Genomic DNA, 21,546 nt, shown 5'->3' with positions numbered 1-21,546 from the left:
TATATAAAAACAGTATATAAAACTATATTAAAATATCTATTATTTCTTATTATATAATATATAATAATGTTATATATAATTAAATATAATATTATCTTATATTTCAGTCTTTATAAAATACGGAGTTATGGTCTTAAAGTATATTTTCTGTGTCATATATCAGCTCTATTTCAGAAAATATAAAGAAATTATTCTGGATTTTTAGACACATTTTCTCATTTAGACTAGGACTGATTATCAACTAGAAACACCAGAAAAACAAAACAACTTCTGTATTTAATACATATTTGCTATGTAAAATTAGTTATATATTAATTATATTTTTTAACTGTAATTGCATGCTACACATATATTCATACAAATTATTTTACTTGAAGGTACACATGATTTTTGTATCTGACAGTACTGACACATAGTAAGTAATAAAGGTTGACAAAATGTTATGTTTTGTCTTATTTCTCAAGAAGTGGTGAGAGGACATATGTTGGCTGCTGCTATGGTGTGTGTGTGTGTGTGTGTTTGGGGGTTTGTGGAGCACTTACTCAGACAAATAGGGTTTTGGAGCATGAGCTTCCTCCTCTTGTCTCCATTCCCTCCACATCTGGGTAGCCAGGCAGTGACCAGCTGAAAGGTTGTGGGAAAAAACAATGTTTTTTTAATCAAATCCCTTGTTAGGACAATAACCCTCCTTTACAGGCATATTTCTCCTTTCCCCCCTTTCCTAACTTCAGATGCAATTGTGGGAAACAGAAGTGCAAGTGCAACTGTTTTTTTGTTGGTAAATTAGTGTTGTGTCTATTACCGTCAATGAAATGACTTTTTATTTTGATGAACATCCAAATGTGGCTGTAGAATAAAGCTGCCATCACATTGGTGAAAATTCAGAGAAAAAAATTTGCAGACCAAAAATGTCAATTGTCTATGGTCAATAGTGTAGTGATGTATAAAGCACAGCTCACACAGAAGTCAGTTTCAAAACAAGCAGCTTTATGTTGGTCAACCGCCAAATTTAAGTGACCAACTTGAATATGTTTCAAAAATCTGCGAGGGGAAATCTTTCGCACACACGAGATCACATGGATTGCTATTGAAATGACTGGATTTTGCCTGTGAAAATTTGCAGAAAGAGGCAAATGTGACCGCACCTTAACAATTCATAATGGACACTGATTTTTAATATATCTTAAATAATATTATATATCAAGAAAATATTAAGATCTATCAAATATCCTTTCTTTTTTCTCTTAAAGTTCAATTATAATATCAGTCAAGCTTTTTGCACAAGAACAATCGAAATGTAACTTTTACGACCATTTGCAACATACTCTCTGAACCTTCAAATTAAACAGGTTTTCTGCACCCATTACTGTCTAATACAGGTCTAATACAGCTCGCACTGCCCTATTATTCAGTTACAGATTTTGGAAAGCCTATGTTTAGATTGTGCAAGAAAAAAAAAAGTGCTTTTTGCAGTTCCAAATTCCAAAATTTGGATTTACATTTGGAGTTCAGAAATTATAGAATGTTTTCAGAGTGCAACATTTTATAACGAAACATCAAGGAAAGATCCAACTGGATATCAAATCTTTCACATAGAGCAAACAATGGAGAAGGATATCACCTAGAAGACAGAGAAAGATAAGCAGAAAGCTGTTCACGTGCACAGCAGATGGGATCGTAATGAGCCTGTTCCTGAACTCCAGAGAACAGGGGTTTGGGGTTTATTATTTCTCTGCAGGGAAGTCGGAGAATGCATCTTCTTCTCACGTTAAATGACAGAGGTCAGAGAGTTGGGATAGAACGAGCTGACAAGGTGTTTCTTCTGGTCTTGACACAAATAGCTTCTCTGTGGCAGAGATCATCAGTAACACGAGGGGCTGCTGGGTAGACTGATTCTGCAAGGTCTCTTTTCTCAACACCCCCTCCGCAAACACCCAGCAGCTTTGTTTATCACAGATTGTTTGAGGATGTGTGTGTGCAAGTGTGAGTAGAGAGGTTGCAATCATTTGATAGTGAATGAACAAAGAGAGAGTTAATCAGGCCAAAGTTAAGTGGAAAAAGGCTGGTGAGAAATTGAGATCATTAAGGCTCGTACTTCAGGCAACTTGCGTGCCACGTTCTACAGTAGAGAACTGTGGACAGACACTAGCATATGCACACATATAGAAGGACAATGAGGAATGCTGATGGCCGAAGCTATAAGCAGAGAGAGTTATGTGCTGAGAAAGTGTGAACATTAAACTGATCTATAGAGACATCACACGGGGAATGTGTCATTTACATGTCGTGTGAGTGCTAATAGGGGCTGTACCGCACCTCTGTGCAGGCTGATGTTTCTCTCTCCTTGGTATGTGGTGTTGCAACTTCCTGTGACAGATTCACATGGGCACATGTCGTGGCATTGGCACGGCTGCTTGCAGTTCAGCCCGTAGAATCCAAGAGGGCATTCTGGGACGACAAAGAGAGCAGAGACACAGTTAAGATAATCTATTCTAAAGCAGCATTGCATGCATTACTCAAGGCAATTCTAGAAGGCATTGCAAGAAAGAAAGGTTGGTTAAAAATATGTTTTAAGTTATGGAAACTTCACTTAATATTTGTGTGTGTATTAAGTATTTTTTTAGCTTATTTTAGTATGTGTTAAGTTTTGTGCTAATGTCAAACTGTTGGACTCAATGAAGAGCATTAGTCAAGTACTTGCTGACATTAAATTCCTGCCAATGAACAGCGTTTCATATCAGACAAAGCATTACATCAAAAGCAATTCAATTTACATTCAACTGACACTTTCATCCAAATTATTTTATTTTTCAATTTATTTTTCAATTTTTTTTGTTTATTTATATATACACATAAGTGTATTTTCTCATCTTATTTTTTATTATCTGTGTGTTGTTTGTCTCTGTGTACTGGAAGCTTGTGACACAAACAAATTCCTTGTATGTGCAAACATACTTGGCAATAAAGCTCTTTCTGACTTCTGACTTAACTTACGCACATGTTTTATGACATAAGCTTAGGCGTCTCTTAAACATACAGGTGCATCTCAATAAATTAGAATGTCGTGGAAAAGTTCATTTATTTCAGTAATTCAACTCAAATTGTGAAACTCATGAATTAAATAAATTCAATGCACACAGACATAAGGGGCTCCTTTTGCTTTAATTACTGCCTCAATTCCTTGGATACAGCACTCTGTGAACAGCCAGCTTCTTTGGCAATGAATGTTTGTGGCTTACCCTCCTTGTGAAGGGTGTCAATGATTGTCTTCTGGACAACTGTCAGATCAGCAGTCTTCCCCATGATCGTGTAGCTTAGTGAACCAAACTGAGAGACCATTTTGAAGGCTCAGGAAACCTTTGCAGGTGTTTTGAGTTGATTAGCTGATTGGCATGTCACCATATTCTAATTTGTTGAGATAGTGAATTGGTGGGTTTTTGTTAAATGTGAGCCAAAATCATCACAATTAAAAGAACCAAAGACTTAAACTACTTCAGTCTGTGTGCATTGAATTTATTTAATGCACGAGTTTCACAATTTGAGTTGAATTACTGAAATAAATGAACTTTTCTACGACATTCTAATTTATTGAGATGCACCTGTATATCTGGAAATATAAATCACCCACATGTTAAATAGGTTTATCAAATGTGCATCTGTCAATATACCGAAAGCAGTTGAGATTAGACTGCATACCTCTCTCACAGAAACCTCCATGGAAACCAGCAGGACAGGTGCACTGTCCGTGAACAGAATCACATGAGCCTCCGTTTGCGCATGCACATGTTTGATTGCAGTCATCGCCATAGAAACCTGCTGCACATACTGCGAGGATACAGACAGATGTTATTCATTGTAGAAGTATAAGCATTTTGGTTTAAAATATCTAAAATAACCACTGCTGACTTTAATAAATTCTTATGGAAGAGTAAATGACTAAATGTAAATGTAATGTAATGATCTCCAAAGTAAAGAGCCACTCAGATCTTTATTTGATAATTTAGAATCTGTATGACAGGCAGCCAAGCTGATTTTGCACTGACCTTGGCTACAGTTTAAACCCATCCATCCAGCATCGCACACACATCCATCTGTTCAGAGAGAGGGACAAAAAAGGAAAAACAGAGAGAGAATTGTAGTTAATGGGTTTAAAAAAAAAAAAAAAACTTAAATACTACCTTAAATGCAAGATAATTTTCTCTGTTAAAAACATTCATTAACTACAAATAATCTAAGTTTTTAGTAATAAATTTCATCTAGTGTAAAGGATGTAGTTTAAGCTACATGCCTTACAGTACAAATCAATGTCAAATGTCGGTAACACTTTTTTACACTAGCCTTTATGCATAAATCATTAGAAAGGTATTCATCGTAATGCATTATATATTTACATAAATAACTGTAACCAAAGTTAAAATGCATTATAATATTTGCAGATTCCTTGTTACATCTGAAATTGATTGTTTGTCAATATCAAGTTATGTGGCTACTTAGTCATGTATTTAGATAAGCAGACATAATGAATATGTTATGATGAATAATGCTTATTACAATTATTACAAGGATTAATGAGTTACATTTTCTCAAGGAGTAACAATGAATAGATGTGTTATGTATTATAACTGTGGTTAGAATTATTAATGAGATCATATAATGCATAATAGGGTGCATTACAATGCTCAATTAATGAATTAAAAAAAGCTTCAAGTAAAGTGTGACCATAATGTCCTTTTGTGATGTAAAGGAGTGTATGAGAGAGAGCGACTCACTCTCAGTGCAGATTCCATGCTCTCCACATTCAGTCTGGCATGTGAGATTGGCACATCCTGGGCCGCTCCAGCCCTGCTGGCACACGCACTGGCCCTCCACGCAACGCCCATGTCCGCTGCAGTCCTCCGGCTGGCACAGCCTCTCATGAACACACAACACAGTGGAAACCGCCCGTGGGCAGCGCCACTTCGGAGTTTTGCTGGGATTTAGGTGAAAATGTTGTGATAAAATTGCCAAACTCAGCACGCTGTTGTTTGCAAATGTGTAGTTTTGCATTTACACACCAGTGGTCTGAAGGGTAATTGGCCAGGGATCCGTTGAGGATATAAGTGGCCGAGCCGCCTCCATCCAGATTGATGGCGTTAATGACATTCTGTTCCTTCAAAAACTTTGCCACTTGCCAGAGGTTCATTCTGCAAAGATAGCAGTTTAGTAAACGCGTGCAAAAATAAACTGAACCTGAACTTCTGGTACGCACTAGTACGTATTTGGATTTAGATGGCCCACTGTGGTTTACATAAAGGTTTTAAAACCAAGCCGAAACTTTTGAAAAGCAAGCTGCAAAAATAGGTTATTCAGAAATCATATGTCACACAACCATGAGAACACAACTTAGCCAACCATAATAAAGGTACAGATAATTTATATATAAATCTTATGCATGTTTAATTTCATTTAAGGGAAACGTTGGTTTAATTAAGGGCCAGAGTGACAAGATTTTTCCCTTTCTTTTTAAATATTTTTCTAAAGTAAAACATTATTCTAATCTCATCTAGAAATCATTGAAATATGCTGATTTGGTGCCCAAGTATTCTTATTATTTATCAATGCTGAAAACAGTTGTGCTGCTTAATATTTTTGTGGAATCCATGATAGATTTTTTTTTTTTAAGGATTTATTATTGAATAAAATAACAACATTAATTTGAAACTAAAATCAATTCTTTACTGTCATTCAATTTAACATATCTTCACAGCAAAAAGTGGGGAAAAAAACCCTTACAGAACCCAAACCTTTGAATTGTATTGTATATTATGACGTTTTGTTGCATGAGACCTTGAGTATCATTACAAGTGAACTCAAAGAAACAAAAAAAGCTAATAAAGTCATGAATATACCCTCCCTGAATGAAAAAACGCATTCTGCTTTTGCATTGTCTTCTTGAGCAAGGTTCATTTTGGGTTATTTAGTGTTGTAGCATGCACAGACAGACAGACAGGCAGAAGGGGAGGAATCAATGTTTACAGTGATAAACAGCTGAGATCGGCTCGGGTTCAAAGTCTATTCTCACCCTCTTACACCCGTTTGACCATCGACGTGGAAGAGGATGAGTTTGCCCTCTGCATCGTGACCCACTGCCGTACGGGCAGATATCACGTCCACAAAGTACTGGAATTTTCCTGCAATATAAAAGATTAATGACCTATTGAATGTTATATAATAATCTTGGAGCATAGATGTATTCAAAAGCAAAAGGACAAGTGCCTGAACTACTGCTGAAAATACAGTTTTTTTTTTAATGATATAGGGTATATATATATATAAATAACACATTAGGGAACCAGATAAACAAGCTTATTATATGCTCACACTTCAGACAGAATTTTGTCTAATCTTACCGGTCTTCTGTGTTTCGTCACATTCTGCCTGGATGCTCTCACTGATGTAGATCTCACCGTTTCTCAGCAGCCACACCACCCCACTGATCAACTGCACGAAGGGGTTTATCTGATCCAGGATGTCATCCTCAGACAGGTAGCTAAGAAAATACACAAGAAAGAGCAAGTGAGACAGATCTAGGCTGGTAACTGAAAGGCTGTAGGTTCAAACCACATAACGGGTTTGCCTTTGAAATATGTTTTAGGCACAATTTTCTTTCCTGTGTTGATGCATCTCCTATTGAAATAGGAAGGTGGGTTGGGATATTTTTTTGTAAATAACCAGTAGCCATTTAAAAGTCTCTTGTTCATGCTCATCAAAGCTGCATTTATTTAATCAAAATTATTTATATCAGAAATATTGTTTACTTATTAAAATAAGTGCTTTCTATTTAACTATTTTTAATGCATAATTTATTCTTGTGGTGGCAAATTTTCAGCAGCAATTACTCCAGTATTCACGGTCACATGGTCCTTCAGAATAGGCCTGTCACGATAACAACTTTTTGTTGTGCGATATATTGCCCCAGAAATAATTGCTATAAGCGATATTATTGTCATTTTAAAGACCATTTTATGCCACTGAATATATAATCATAATATAACAGCATAATAATGCAAGAAGTTAATTCTTACGAATATTTAGATCACGGAAATTAAGTATCAAAATATTAGATACCTTAAAAAACCTGAATAAATAGTAAATAACAAATTTCTAACAAAAGTTAGAAAGTGCAAAGTAACAAGTAGAAATAAGAAAAATGCACAAAGAACTTGTATGGAGATTTTTCCCATCTACAGATTTTTCCCTGACCTTCTTTTCTCTGTAAATTAAGGGTGCACACTATTGCTGAAAAACACAATCACTACTTAGCAGTCAGATGTCCGTATGCACAAAGGCACAGATCCCTAAACAAGGCCATATCTGCAGATGAAGCATTTTTAAAATTTGAAATAGCACCTCATGACTACACCACATTATGTACGAGAGGCTGCAAAAGACAGGCACAAGTGGAATGTAAAAAACACGGTGACATTAATTTAAGTAAATATAATGGGCGATATATTGCGTCCCCAAAAATGATTGAGGTCATGTACATATATTGCGCGATAAGTCGATATATTGATTATTGCGACAGGCCTACTTCAGAAATCATCAGAAATCATATTATGATTGCTGAAAACAGTTGTTCTGCATAATAGGATTTCATGATACGTTGAAGAACATGGATGTGGATTTTTTTATAACATTATGAATGTATTGTAAATGTAAATATTAATTTGGATTTAAAAAAAAAAAAAAACACCTTACTGACCCAAACTTTTGAACGGTTGTGTTCACCACACTTGACAGACTGCACTATGGACTAAAGCAATAAAGGCACTTTCAAAACAAATACATTCTAGCAACTTCCTTTACAAAAAAAGCTGACTGTTTGGAAAGGCAACAAAGTATAAATATTATCACAACCAAAGGCACATGAACCATGATTTGCTACTTACTTCTGCTAGCCAGACGCTATTTTAGTGTTAGAGAAAGAGCATTTACTTTGCTACACTGAAAGCTAACAGGCATGAACTAAAAGCCACAATCTTTAACACCATGCTGGTCCAGAAGGTTTTCCCAATAATACCCGTATTGTATTTCACACTGGATAAAAGTGTGAACTAAATGAAAAACTTAGTAATTAGCAAAAAGCAAACATTTGATTTGATAACGATTACAGTGTCAGCAAAGCAACACATAAATAATCCCTTGCTAACTGGCTGACCATGTGCACTATTTTATACTCTATGACTATAGGCTGTTTTGAATTCCTTAAAGCTCATCCAGGTGAACGTCAAAATATGCTATATAAACACCTTATCTAACGTCAGAACATTCCGGTTAAAGGCCCTTAACGTCATAATGAATGACAGACCGAAACACTGGGTACATAGCGTTCCAAAGTACTGCCTATTATTAAGCGCACTGGCGCATTATGCAATATTGCCATGTTTTTGTAAAGTTTCTATTTTAGGAAACAGATGTTCTAGGGGCCCAGCATTCCCACGACTTACTTCCTCCAAATTCTGCACCCATATTTAGGTTGAGGTTTGTTACAGCACCCTGCAGTGCAGGAAACCACTTAGACATATGCTAACTGATAATGTGGCAGTGCACTCAAGTACACTCAACTAAATATCTTCTTTTGTGTTCCACAGACGAAAATAAATATCATATGGCTTCAAAGATGATATTGAGAGAATTTTCATTTTTGGATGACCTATCCCTTTAAGGGTGTGATACAGATATAAAAGCACAGCTTAATTATAGGCAGGTCAAAAGTACACCAGCACCCAACCAGGAAGGTCTAGCTCAATTTTCTATTGTTTCTTGAGTCTCCACAAAAAAAACAAACCATGTGGTATTACAAAACATCACTCCAGCCAGGAGAAAGACTGTAGAGAATGAGACCTTTGGCTGTGTCCTTACCCAAACACTAGCGTCCCATCCTTTCGGATGCCAAACTGAGCATTTTGAATTCCTCCACTGTTCCTCACCAGTTTCCCATCACTTATGACATTCCCCAAACACTGCCCGTCTGCAATGTCAAAGAAGCCTCCATTCTGGGCGACGAGGCACTTTCTAGTTTTGGCAGTGAGCTCCACCAGTTCTCTGTGACTCCACTTGCACCCTGCAGGGCCTCTTGGTTCCAGAACGGACACGGATCTCAATGGGTCATGAACCTCTGTGACGTGGCCGCTCGCCCATCTGTGAACACCAGAGTCATCTGTTCTGTCGGAGATGAATATATTTGACTCGAACACTGGAGAGTTCGAGTGTTTGCTTGCTGCCCAGGTTTCATGGGTTACATTGCCATGAGTGACGGGCTGACAGTCCCTCACATGGCGGTGGGAATGAGATGGGCCGTGGGATTTGGAGTAGGGTAACAAGAGATCGTCATCCGAAGAATGTCTGTGGAAAATGAACATGATTATATCATTGAAATAAAGAGCAAATTGTGTTTGTTAAGCTAGTTAGGTTAATTTGGAGCATGTGTAACGGATTCAGAGAAAATGAATCCCTTGAATTCTAGATCCTACATCTCAGCATGTAGATGTGGTTAATTGTTCTGTCAGGTAAGCACATTTTCATGTGTACATGTTTCTTTCAGAGACACCTGTTGTTTAGCATACTTCTCAATCTAAACCCAAGACAACATTATCTGAGAAAAAAAGGAAAAATCAGTTGAGGAGCAGCTGATGTTTAATTGCGCAATCCTTATGCAAGTCTCGGTTCAGCATGTGGTTGCTGGGATCCTCTTACACTATGCAAATTCAATATGCAAATTAACTGTAGATTCAGTTGAGAGTGCGGTACTGTACTGTAAGCGTGTGTACACAAAAACTAATGAAAACTCCAGTTAAGACAATAATGCTTAAAAATAACTATTTACTATTCTGCAAATTTAGCTCTATATTAGGAAAATTGATTAAAAACACACAGCAGGGGACGCTGTTGTTAAAGTCTTAAATTTAGGTAATTTTAAAATACTGTTGATTGACAAAATATTAGTAACATTACATATATATATATATAAACTTTTACATATTAAACTTAAAAATATTTATATTATATAACTGAAAAATATGAAGATCAAAAATGAAGGAAATGGTTTATCTTATATTATTTATAGCATATTATTTCTGCATGTTGATGCACAGTGAAGATTATTTTCCAGTCAGTTAGCTGTAGCGACTCCTGCGCCACTAATGTCACCAAGAATATAATGACATAGCGAATTGCAAGAATGTGTTTCCGAACAAGCGTCCCAATTTTTTATTTTATCGATTTATTTTATGTTATTTTATTTTTGCTGTTTACAAACACTACGTCTGTCAAAGAGACAGGTAATATATAATATGTTACATAAGACATTTTATGAATTCCACTCTAAAAATTACAGCATCTTTAAGAGAAGAAGCAACCATATATTTTTCTTCCTTGTGCAATAATTAGGCAACTAATGAGGGATGAAACTGAAACCTAATTATAAAGTATTTTATAATAAAAAGCTAATTGCAAGCGATTTTCAAAATAAGTCAAAACTGCTAAATACATCAACTCCTGAAGAACAGGCCACAAAATTGTAATTGTAAATCTCCATCCCAACCAGGGGATTGCAAACATTCAACTTCAAGAGTTTTGATCATCATCTGCACTACATAATACACGTCCTTACCGGAGGTCTTTGCATTGGGACAAACATACTCCTAGGTATATAAGGACGAAATTCACGGACGATGTTGCCATAAGACGTACGTATGATACAATAAAATAAAATAAAACAAGTTACTGTCCCGTTTATATCCGTTTTCTTCGATGAAAGGACTTTCACGTGTGCTGGTCATATGATGCGAGTCACGTGATCAACTGATTTTGTCATTCATGTTTTCGCTCGCTGTAAGCGCAAACAACTGTGCAAAAACATTTAATGTAAGTAAACTGCATTTGAATGAAAAGTTATTACATTTTAAATGCCATGAAAGTAATATGGTTCACTCCGAAGCGAAACTTAATTCGATTTACTTTTGAGCGGAACGTACTATTAGAAGTGCTTGCTTACAGGGGAGTTGTAATATGACGCACACGTTACAGCTCAAGGAGACCCATTGCATGAGGTTTGCAATGGCATCCAGTATAAACATAAAGAATGGACTTTTAACCACCAAAAATTCTCTCCACATAAAGATTCCCTATCCCACATTTAAACAGAGGCCAACAGAGATCAAATGCTCAAGAGCATTAACAACGGGACAGCACAATGAACAGTTCTGTATTGATATTGTAAGGTAAGTTATTATTAGTTTAAAATAGATTCACTTTTAGTAGTTTTATCGTGTATCATGTTTATCATGTATCCCAGAATACCTTTATTTTTCTCTGTCTTTATGTCAAATTGAATAAGAATATATGGCGTGACACTTTTTAAATAATAATGTAAAATGCAAACATACATTTTTTTATGCTTAAAGTTCATGGTTAAAATTGATGTCAATTGTTAAAATCAATGCTAGAGATGTCTAGGTAATGTATCTGTCCAGAGATTGAAAAAAGAGAAAACTTTTCATTAAAAATCTGAAATGTATAATGTATGTATATATGTTCTGGGACTTTTTAAAATGAGGAACGCGATTAATTTATGTCATAAGTGTATAAATTCAGTGTAGAAGGAAATCATTTCAGTACTTTATTTAGGCTTAGTTTTGTAAATGTAGGTTATTGACACTACCGTTCACACTGAGTGAATAACACTGTACTGTCATCAATAGGAAGAGGGACTATGAGGGATTTTTGTGTGCATTGCTTTTTCCTGAGGCTGTTCGTCGATCTGCACTGGCACTGAGGGCGTTCAATGTAGAACTGGCACAGGCAGGTATTCCAGCTAATGAGTGCAGCAAAACTCTTTTAGTCAGTTTGGTTTAAGCTAATTTACTTGTTGTACAGATATAAATGTGAATCATAGTTTGAAAACCAACTCTTGAGACATAAAAGTGCCTGAAACACTCATATATGCTCATATATTTGCTTTTTTTTTTTTTTTTTTTAATAAAAAAAACACAAAAAATATATTCTTCAAATACTAAATGCTAAGCATAAGTATGTGTGAAGTATCAGAACATATATATATATATATAGCTAGCCTTCACACACATACCAACAAAAGTTAAAGTGACATGAAGCCAAGTATCATGTCCCATACTCAGAATTTGTGCTCAGCATTTAACCCATCCAAGTGCACACACACAGCAGTGAGCAGTGAACAAGCACACACACACCCGGAGCAGTGTGGGGTCCGGTGCCTTGCTCAAGGGTCTCGCCTCAGTCGTGTAAAGAATACTGTACATTCACTCCCCCCACCTACAATCCCTGCCAGTACCAAGACTTGAACCCACGACCTTTAGGTTACAAGTCAAACTCTCTAACCATTAGGCTACAAATTTTTCATTGCTTGGAGATGTAGGGGATTGAACCCAGTTTGCTCATTTTTTTGTTTTTTTTTTTTTTTTTTTTAGATTAAGGACTCTGTTTCTCAGAAAACCATTGGTTTAATGCGAATGCAGTTCTGGAAGAGCGCTGTAGAGAATATTTACAGAGATAACCATCCAGCCCAGCCCATCAGTGCAGAACTGTGGAGGGTGCGTCTTCTTTTTATAAAAGAAAGATTCTGTCATAATTTACATAAAAACTACCATTCAGAAGTTTGGAGTCATTACGTTTTTTTTTTCAAGACTTTAATGCATTAAATGGCTCAAAATAGACATTTCTAATGTTACAAAAGATTTTTAATAATGCTTCAAATGAATGCTGTTTTTTTAACTCTCTTTTTATCAAAGATTTGTGAAAAAAAACTGTATTTGTATTACTGTATCTTATGTCAAGTAAATGCAGTCTTGGTGAGCGTAAGAGACTTCTTTCAAAAACATTGAAAAAAAAACAAAAAACTTGGCAATCCCCAATCTTGGCAACAATAGTGATGCCCTTTGAACTTGTATGACTTTCTTTTTTTCTGTCTAACACATTTTTGAAAAATGTGTCTATACAATGACAGTCTGTGTCCAATGTTGTTTGGATCAAAGCATTCTTTTAAATATAGATCAAAATATTGGGCACTGATATACTATAACTGTTCTGTGTTCTCAGGCAGTAAGGAAGCACACATTAACAAGGAGGTGGATGTTAAGAATTATATCTGAAAGAGTAAGTAATTAGATTTGTCCTAATATATGAGGAAAAAAACATACTGGAAAGTTCTCTTTAAATAACTGTGACAGCTGTCCGAGAGACATGCATGGCTAATTCTAGACATTAATCTGTCATTCAGTGAGTCGGCATATTACGCACATTATACTGTCCTCTGGCAATTGTATTAAAAGCATTATGTTTTGAAAAGGAGAAAGATCTGGAGGACAAAGCGTACAGGAACCTTCAGGAGCTGGAGGACTATGGCGAAAACACACAATCCTCTCTTCTTTACCTGCTTCTGGAGACACTTGGTGAGCAGACCTTTTTGATCTCCAACTTAAAGCAATAGTTCTTTCAAAAATGAAAATTCTATCATTTACACATCAGTATGACTTACTTTCCTCGGTGAAACACTGTAGATGTTCGGTGGAATATTAGGACCTGATAGCCTCAGTCACTATTTACTGGGATTGTAAAAGGAAAAAATTGCAGCAAAATGTCAGCCACCTGAAGGATAACTGAATTCATTGCTTCCATTTTGAAAGGAACTATTAAAATGATGTTATTATAGCTTAGTTATTATAGCTTAGTCTTATCATTTGTTGATTTGCACTGTGGGTTTGCTAGTAAACGTAGTTAAAGGTAAGAATTTTGATGTTTTTGAAAGGCTCGCCAAGGCTGCGTTTATTTGAATAAATCTACAGCAAAACAGTTATATTATGAAATTATGAATTATTGTTATTAATATATTTTAAAATGCTATTTATTTATTTAATTTTTTTCCATCGTAATGGCAAAACTGAAGCAGCCAGTACTCCAGTCTTCAGTGTCACATGAAATCATTCTAATATGCTGACTCACTGATCAAGAAACATTATTATTATCAATGTTAAAAATAGTTGTACTGCTTTTTTTTTGTTTTTTTTTGGAAATGGGGTAAATTCTTTTTAGGGTTCTTTAATGAATAGACAGTTCAAAAGAACAACATTTATTTGATTTAGAAATCTTTTGAAATATTAATTTATGTCTTTACTTGACTTAACTTTTGATCAATTTATTGCATTTTTGCTTAATAAAATTCTTCTTTTTTAATTTTGACCTCAAACTTTTAAACTGTTGTGTAGTTTACTTTACCCCATCCTTCAAAAAGTCTTAATCAGAAAAAAGTCCACTGGTAATATGCTGCAGAAACTAAACTAAGGAATTTTTGACTTCTGAAATTGTATTGTTTTAAAGGTGGGATATTAGATTTTTCATGATATGACTCATATTTGAGAACACCTTTTTTGATTAGCAAGACAGTATTGGAAATTCACTATTTTACGCAAATCTGTTTAAAACTGGTCTCATAAAGTTGTATGCATTGTGGATCTTTTTTTAACATAGGTGTGAAAAATGTCCATGCAGACCATGCCGCAAGCCACATTGGCAAAGCCCGCAGACGCAAGGTCTACCTGCCCATGGACATCTGCATGCTGGTGGGTAAATCTGCTATCACCCTGTCATCTCTGGTCCTGTCTGAAATTCCATGCTTTTCTAACATCAGAGGCACTAGTGAAGGACTAGAGACAATCCATGTGCCAGTCAGCATATATGTGGGTGAAGCGGTCCACTCCAGTGCCTTCTCGTCTGCTAAGCCCAAACCCATGGGCTTTGTTTCAGCCATCTGTCGCCATTTCAGCATGAACGAGCCATTAGAGTTGGGATTTAGAAGATCTTTCCCTTAGTGTAACAAAAGAAAATAATCTTTTATCTGTCGTTTATCCTCAACTAATCTCAGCTAGAGCCAGTGTACAGTATTAAGATCAAATTATGTTATGTAGATTGTTTGCCGTGTGATTGCACATTCACCAAAAGGGGGCACTGTTGTTTCACCATAAACAACATGGACATGTTTGGTTTCTGAGGTTATTAAATGCTCACTAAAACATAATGCATTTTAAATAAATACTTCTTTATATGTAGGTTTTTAAATGTTTTGCTACTTCATAGGTAATTATTTGATTGTAGCATGAGGAAGTTCCTTAATAATTGTCTTTACTTATTGTTTTGAAACTTCCTTTCTTGAGGCAATAATGTACAGATAAGCTTTTAAACCTGTAATTGATGTCTTTAATAATGCATTGGATTATGTTGAATTAAAAGAGACAGCGAAACTTTGAAGGTTTATCTACATTGCAGCTGTTTAGAGAATATTTGCTGTGAGAATTGTAAACAATATTAATGTGCAACCTGTCAAGATTAGCCAAATATGTTTGTAAAACAATGCAAGGTGAATGTGTGGGTGTTTCTTTGTTAGGTAGACTGTAAATACAAGCCTCTGGGTGTCTGCAAGCCATTTTTGTCAGTTTAAGGGCTCTGTTTGACGTGAAACCCCTGTTCAAGAATCAGAACAGATCAATGATAGATAGCCTCCCGCCAATTACACTGCCTGGTTATTCATGATGTTGATTGCCTTGCCAATGCTTTATTCTGCCATACAGCTTTTGTTTGAGGAACAATTGGCTTTTAAATTAGATGCTAAATCAAAGCTCCTGCAGTATGTGTTTTAAGGCTGGATAAAAAATATCGATATCTCGATATTAATCGATTATCATTTTTACGGAATGATATCGATTCTTAAATCCCAAGAATCGATTAGTCCTGTGTTTATTGATCACTTGCTATCGTGGATTTATTCGTGTTTGTTCAGATCACAGTTGAGGCAGTGCGATCACAGGGGACACTTGAGTGATTGTTTATGTCATCGTTTGAATCAGTAGTTTCTCACATATAACTAAGTGCAATTTCAGTAAATATTTCTTCTGAAGAAGTCTTGGGATGCCGAGTCATAAACACATCACCTCATGTTCTGCATACAGATTATCACATTTTCATCCAGCATACTAATTTCTTCTGCTGTTCAAGTATTTTTGTTGAATGCTGGAAAATCTATAAAGATGAATCTCATGAAAACTCAAGAAATGCCTGAGTCGTATTTCACCCCAAAACCCAAAGAACATTTTTTTGTGATACTGTGAATTTATATTATTATATATAAGACCATGACAGTATTGTGCCATTATTTTCGTGAATCTAGCACATCCTCCCCTACAGTAAAGTGAAAATTAATGTACTGAAATTAATGAAAAATAATTAAAAAAAAAACAAATTCATAGAAATAAAAGAGAATATATAATTATAATATATCCAATAATGATAATATAATTGATAATTAAATAATAATGATTTTTTTATTACTGATGAATGGGTTTTTTGTATTACAGTATTAAGAATTTAGGAGAAATTAGGAGGAAATGTTCTTAATAGTTTTGAAATATGAAACTATATAGAGGTAAAATACAGGTGTATTGTTGTGATGGTGCCTGAAATATGGAGGGATGAAAAAAAGATTGTGGTATCATCAAGCTCATTTTTCTATCTATCAGGAGAGGGTTACTGATAATGCATTTTCACTGTTTCTCACCCAGCATGGAGCATCTCAAGAGGACTTCATCCGTGGCAGCAGGGACCAAAACGTCAGGGATGTCATTTATGACATTGCCAGCCAAGCCCATGTCCATCTCCAGCACGTATGCAAAGCCCTTTACTTTAATATCTGTGGTCAGATGGGAGATGTTGACTGTGTTGTATGTTCCCCAGTAATTTTCAATTTGCATACTAACTTCATTAGATTTCACAATGTCACCCCTCCTCCACCAGCAGCAGCTCTGATGACCCTTGATTGTTGCCCTCTCCTCATTACTGAATTTATTAAACGTCCAGTGTAACCACAGGGAATATCTCGAGGAAATGCTAATCAGAGAATTCGTCAGATATTGCTCACCCCACTTTGCATATCTGGTCAGGTGGTATGAATCAAGGTTAGCACCAAATTACCTTGGTGAGGACCACATTTAAATCACAAACAAGGGCCAAACTGAAAATGTATACTTTTAATCTAACTTTTGCTGAAACTGTGTGGGTTCAAATTTTGTGTGAGTCATGAAAACATGTCTGAGTCACATTTCACCTCTTCAGAATACCATCTTTTTGATTTTCGTGATAGTTAAGTATGTTTCCCCCATAATACTGAAATGCATTCAGATGTTTAACTGTTTTTTTGCGATTCCTATTATTCTCTGTGGTGATTCTCATTACTATACTACAGTAAAAACAAATTCTGTATTAATAAAATGAAAACATAATGCGAAAGTACTGTAAAATACTGTAGTATTTCAGTAATTCTTACAAAATAATAGAACATTTATCCAGATTCAGATCAGAAAAATTCCAGCATATACTACCATTGGGAGTGATTATGGAACTGTCATGAAAATAAGTCATAGTGCAAAAAATGCTACATTTTCAAAGAAAAATATGTCTTTTTAAAAAATATAATTTTTTTATATTGGTGGTGAAATATGATCTGCACATGTCCAGGTTTGTTTGACCTAATTTGATTCACCTAGTAAGGTTTTTGTGATGTAAAGTACTATACAGCTCAGCTGTGAGAATTTGATATCTTGTTTTTGATATCTTGACTCGTTACTACACTACGTCTTCCAGGCTAGATCATTCAGCGAGAACGTTCCACATGCGGCCATGCCTGCCTTCCTGCAAACGGTGAGTAATTTCATCTCTTTCAGCTCCTCTCCCCTCCCTACGCCTCACTAATGTGATGTGACACAGAGAAGCTCATGGCTTATCCTCATTCTGCCTCCAAAAGAGGCGGAGCCCCATCGAGCCACATGACTCCTGCCCCCTAGAAGCACCACTACCAGCTCATGGTCTGATTACACATCTTAAGCCTTTTTTACTCTTTTACAGTCATTTCTCTTAAAGGGAGCCCGCCTCGGAGGAGCTGAGGGAATAACTCTTAGCGTATTACGAGGCAAAGCATAGGGAAGCAGGCTGTAATTTTCAGTCCAATTTCAGCCTATTTGCCGACTCTTCAGTGTTTCAATTGCTTCGGCCAATGAAATGCTTTCTGTGAACTAAATGGCCTGTAAAGCATTTTTATATCACTTTATATTACTTTAATGTTCTGCTCTTACTTTCCATTTCCACATCCCTTTGTTTAACTGTCAGTTGCATTCTTTAAAGCCATCGTTTCCTTGCAGGCCATTTAGTAACACATTGCGCTCCACTTGCTTTGGCTGGTGTTAATCGTAACTGTGTTATCATGAAAGGAATTTACTGTAAGGTTTGGCATTTGAAGATTGTATTTTGTATTTGGGTTCATTTACAGGCGCAGGAAAAAGTATGTGAACACTTAGGTATTCTTCTTGTGAATTGTGAACTTGTTTTTATATTATTTTTATTGAGCTCGTCGGTCAGTAGCTTAGGGATTCACATGCGTTTTTTTTCACATGCGACTCTTTATGTGGTAATTTTAAATTTTTTTTTAAGAAATTGAATGCCTTTATTCAGCATTTTAGCAAGGAACATTAAAATGATAAAAAAAAAAATGCTGTCCTTTTGAACTTTCTATTTATTCGAGAATCCTGGAAAAATATTATTTCAACAAAAATATTAAGCAGCGTAACTGTTTGAAACATTAATAATAATAAGACATGTTTTCTTGATCACCAAATAATCATATTAGAATGATTTCTGAAGGATCTTGTGACACTGAAGACTGGAGTAATGGCTACTGAAAATTCAGCTTGTCATCACAGGAATAAATTAAATTTTAATGTATATTAAAATAGAATATGGTTTTAATTTGTAATAATATTTTACTAATATTTCACTACTGTTTTACTGTATTACAGCTTTACTTCGCATAAGAGACTCAAAAACATGAAAAAAATCTTACTGACCCCAAATTTTTTGAACAGTTGTGTATGTTCAATGAAGACAAGAAAAAAAAGTTATTGAAGTAAATAAATTGAGTATATATATTGTTATGACTTTTTATTTATTGCATACTTTTTCCTGCAGCTGTATCTCAACCCCACAATATCAAGAAGATCATTTAAATTCTTTGTTGACCGGCTGTATCATTTTTGCCTTTGGTTCTTTTTCTTTATACTTTTGCATTCTTTCAATAATGTATTATCCTCCAGGCTTGCACAAAAGTAATTAAATGAATAGTTTCTGATCTTCTTTGTGTTCGGTCCCTCAGGTTGTTTTGGAGGACTACCTTCAGAGAGTGAGAAAAGCAGACTTTGATGTGTTTCACCCCAGCCTACAAAAGAGGAATCCAGTGCTGCCCCTTCAGCTCTATTTACGATCATGGAGGAAGATCTATTCATTTGTTTGATTAAATCATCGTCTGATTGTTGACAGATGAGTCAAACAAACAAAGCAGTTGTAATAAATTATCTAGCTTCTATATGTTCAGAATGTTAAAGTATTCCTGTCTTTTTCATGGCTGAAGTATTCGATAACTCAATTTCCAAGCTTCACAGAAAATAACCACAATCAAAACAGTCCATTAAATTAAAATGTGTCTGAACTCAACAACAAATATCTCTAAACATATTTTGAGAGATAGTACAAGCTATGTCAAACTGTTCTGAATTTGTTAAAGTATCTGCATAGTGTTGATGGCATGAATCGAAGCAAATATTTTCCCAACTTGGTCTGTGGAACACGTTTCATAATAAATTCAATTATTTAAGACATTTGCGAACAAATTGGCAACAATTGAACATATTTTATAGGTGAGGAATGTGTCTCATGCCCTTTCTGATAGGCAAGGTCAATCAATTGTTTTTCACGCTGCAATTGTGATGCAAGGTGGCATATTTTAGTGGCACAATCATGAGTTTATTTAGTCATCAAAAATACAGTCCTCCCACTGCCACAAAAGCTCTTATCTGATCGACAAGAAAACAACTCCTGGCTGTTTGTGACTGCTCTTGAACTGCAGAGAATATTTGGCTGGGAGCGAGGTCCTCTGCGTTGCTTTGCTCAACTCATTCAGTCGCTTTGATAAAGGACAGAGATCTTGCAGAATCTGTGAAAATGTGAATAATTTTAACAAAATTAATAAGAGAGATCATACAAAATGCATGTTATTTTTTATTTAGTACTATCCTCAGTAAGATATTTTACATAAAAGATTTTTACATATAGTCCACAAGACAAAAAAATAGCTGAAATTATTAAAATAACCCCCTTCAAAAGTTTGGGAACCCTTGGTTCTTAATACTATGTGTGGTTACCTGGATGATCCACAACTGTTTTTTTGTTTTGTTTTGGTTTTGTGATGGTTGTTCATGAGTCCCTTGTTTGTCCTGAACAGTTAAACTGAGCACTGTTCTTCAGAAAAATCCTCCCATGTCCTGCAGATTCTTCAGTTTTCCAGCATCTTTTGCATATTTGAACCCTTTCCAGCAGTGACTGTATGACTGAGGTCAATTTTTTCACACTGAGGACAATTGAGGGACTCAAACACAACTATTAAAAAAGGTTCAAACATTCACTGATGCTCCAGAAGGAAACACGATGCATTAAGAGCCGAAAACTTTTGAACAGGATGAAGATGCCCAAATTTTTCTTATTTTGTTGAAATATCTTTTTTTTCCCCATTTAGCACTGCCCTTCAGAAGCAACAGAAGATACTTGCATGTTTCCCAGAAGACAAATTAAGTACAATTTACCTTGATCTTAAAATACAAAAAGTTTTTAATTTTAATTAGGGTTATATCTAAACTGTGCAGGGCTGTGGACCTCCAGGAACGGAGTTTGACACCCTTGTTCTGGAGCATCAGTGAATGTTTGAACCTTTTTGAATGGTTGTGTTTGAGTCCCTTAAGTGTTGGGCAAGAACGCTGTAATTTGCTTTTTTACGTTTTTTTAGTAACGGAGTAATTGGACGCGTTATAATTTCCAAACTAGTAATTAGATTAGTTCCAAGCCGAAGTCTCTGTGCGTTACCGCTGCGTTACACCATTGCAGACAGAAACAGCCGCGAAAAATTCCACATCCAATTTAAAACCGCTGAAAGGGCAGCACGCCACGGCAAAACTTCTGGAGAAAGAACCGGGCGTGGAGAGCAATGCATCAATTCTACAGTGTCCAGTGCCAGTGGATTAGAGACCTGCACTCCCGCGGGACCCGACGCAGCTGATCAGGGGCGGATCTACCGGAATTATCACAGAATAAAATATATATGTAAGCAGTGTTTCATGTGCTACTTTTCAGCCGCGGCGATGACAGAGTAGCGCTAAATAATGGCAAAAACACGTCTTTTAATAAACTGTGCAGGATGGTTGCACGTGCACGCAGCGTGCCAGTGTAGTCGGCTTCATTAATAAATGACTCTTATGAACCGGTTCTTTTTGAGTCAAAACCACATAGCACGGCCCAGTTCACTAACACATTGTTTTTACATTTGTTCGTGAATCGGATAATTACTGCTTTTCAGGTAACTCAGAAGTCCTCTGAGAAATCTAA

General features: G+C 35.8%; 3 protein-coding genes across 4 annotated transcripts in view; 1 reads left to right on the top strand and 2 right to left on the bottom strand.

Annotated features, from left to right (window-relative positions):
- The window catches only part of LOC107666795 (tumor protein p53-inducible nuclear protein 1-like), an 18,766-nt gene extending 13,796 nt beyond the window's left edge, over nt 1-4,970 (bottom strand). The window contains exon 1 of the mRNA XM_016458235.1: nt 4,958-4,970. The gene's annotated coding sequence lies outside the window, so the exon portion shown is untranslated. The remainder of the gene's footprint in view (nt 1-4,957) is intronic.
- Nucleotides 1-10,819, bottom strand: part of nagpa (N-acetylglucosamine-1-phosphodiester alpha-N-acetylglucosaminidase) — a 13,158-nt gene extending 2,339 nt beyond the window's left edge. Inside the window, exons 1-10 of the mRNA XM_016458229.1 lie at nt 10,655-10,819; nt 8,905-9,387; nt 6,390-6,529; nt 6,062-6,170; nt 5,055-5,183; nt 4,770-4,969; nt 4,044-4,091; nt 3,697-3,825; nt 2,317-2,448; nt 543-624 (exon numbers count right to left, since the gene is read on the bottom strand). Coding sequence (XP_016313715.1) covers nt 543-624; nt 2,317-2,448; nt 3,697-3,825; nt 4,044-4,091; nt 4,770-4,969; nt 5,055-5,183; nt 6,062-6,170; nt 6,390-6,529; nt 8,905-9,387; nt 10,655-10,725 — 1,523 coding nt within the window. The 5' untranslated portion in view covers nt 10,726-10,819. The remainder of the gene's footprint in view (nt 1-542; nt 625-2,316; nt 2,449-3,696; nt 3,826-4,043; nt 4,092-4,769; nt 4,970-5,054; nt 5,184-6,061; nt 6,171-6,389; nt 6,530-8,904; nt 9,388-10,654) is intronic.
- Nucleotides 10,820-10,823: 4 nt separating this feature from the next.
- ndufaf6 (NADH:ubiquinone oxidoreductase complex assembly factor 6) lies at nt 10,824-19,483 on the top strand. Of its 2 annotated transcripts, XM_016458233.1 has the most exons (10): nt 10,824-10,908; nt 11,188-11,264; nt 11,745-11,844; nt 12,489-12,611; nt 13,117-13,173; nt 13,367-13,469; nt 14,545-14,636; nt 16,629-16,730; nt 17,707-17,763; nt 19,268-19,483. In XM_016458233.1, the coding sequence occupies exons 1-10, from the start codon at nt 10,861-10,863 to the stop codon at nt 19,403-19,405; spliced, it is 897 nt and encodes a 298-aa protein (XP_016313719.1). In that variant the 5' UTR covers nt 10,824-10,860; the 3' UTR covers nt 19,406-19,483. The 2 variants fall into 2 exon arrangements, with proteins under 2 accessions (XP_016313719.1, XP_016313718.1); XM_016458232.1 differs by lacking the exon at nt 10,824-10,908 and having other exon boundaries at nt 10,924-11,264.
- Nucleotides 19,484-21,546: the final 2,063 nt, after the last annotated feature.

The sequence above is a fragment of the Sinocyclocheilus anshuiensis genome, unplaced genomic scaffold, assembly GCF_001515605.1.
Source record: "Sinocyclocheilus anshuiensis isolate Anshui unplaced genomic scaffold, SAMN03320099.WGS_v1.1 scaffold267, whole genome shotgun sequence".
In the NCBI taxonomy this organism is placed as follows: domain Eukaryota; kingdom Metazoa; phylum Chordata; class Actinopteri; order Cypriniformes; family Cyprinidae; genus Sinocyclocheilus; species Sinocyclocheilus anshuiensis.
The sequence above is the reverse complement of the archived record's forward strand: the minus strand, read 5'-3'. Positions and strand labels throughout refer to the sequence as shown.

Bases quoted from the DNA above. Each gene is read 5' to 3' on its own strand.
- ndufaf6 (XM_016458232.1), top strand. From the start codon at position 11,053: ATGACGCACACGTTACAGCTCAAGGAGACCCATTGCATGAGGTTTGCA. The intron at 13,174-13,366 runs GTAAGTAATTAG...TGTTTTGAAAAG, and splicing joins TAAGAATTATATCTGAAAGA to GAGAAAGATCTGGAGGACAA. The intron at 13,470-14,544 runs GTGAGCAGACCT...TTTTTAACATAG, and splicing joins CCTGCTTCTGGAGACACTTG to GTGTGAAAAATGTCCATGCA.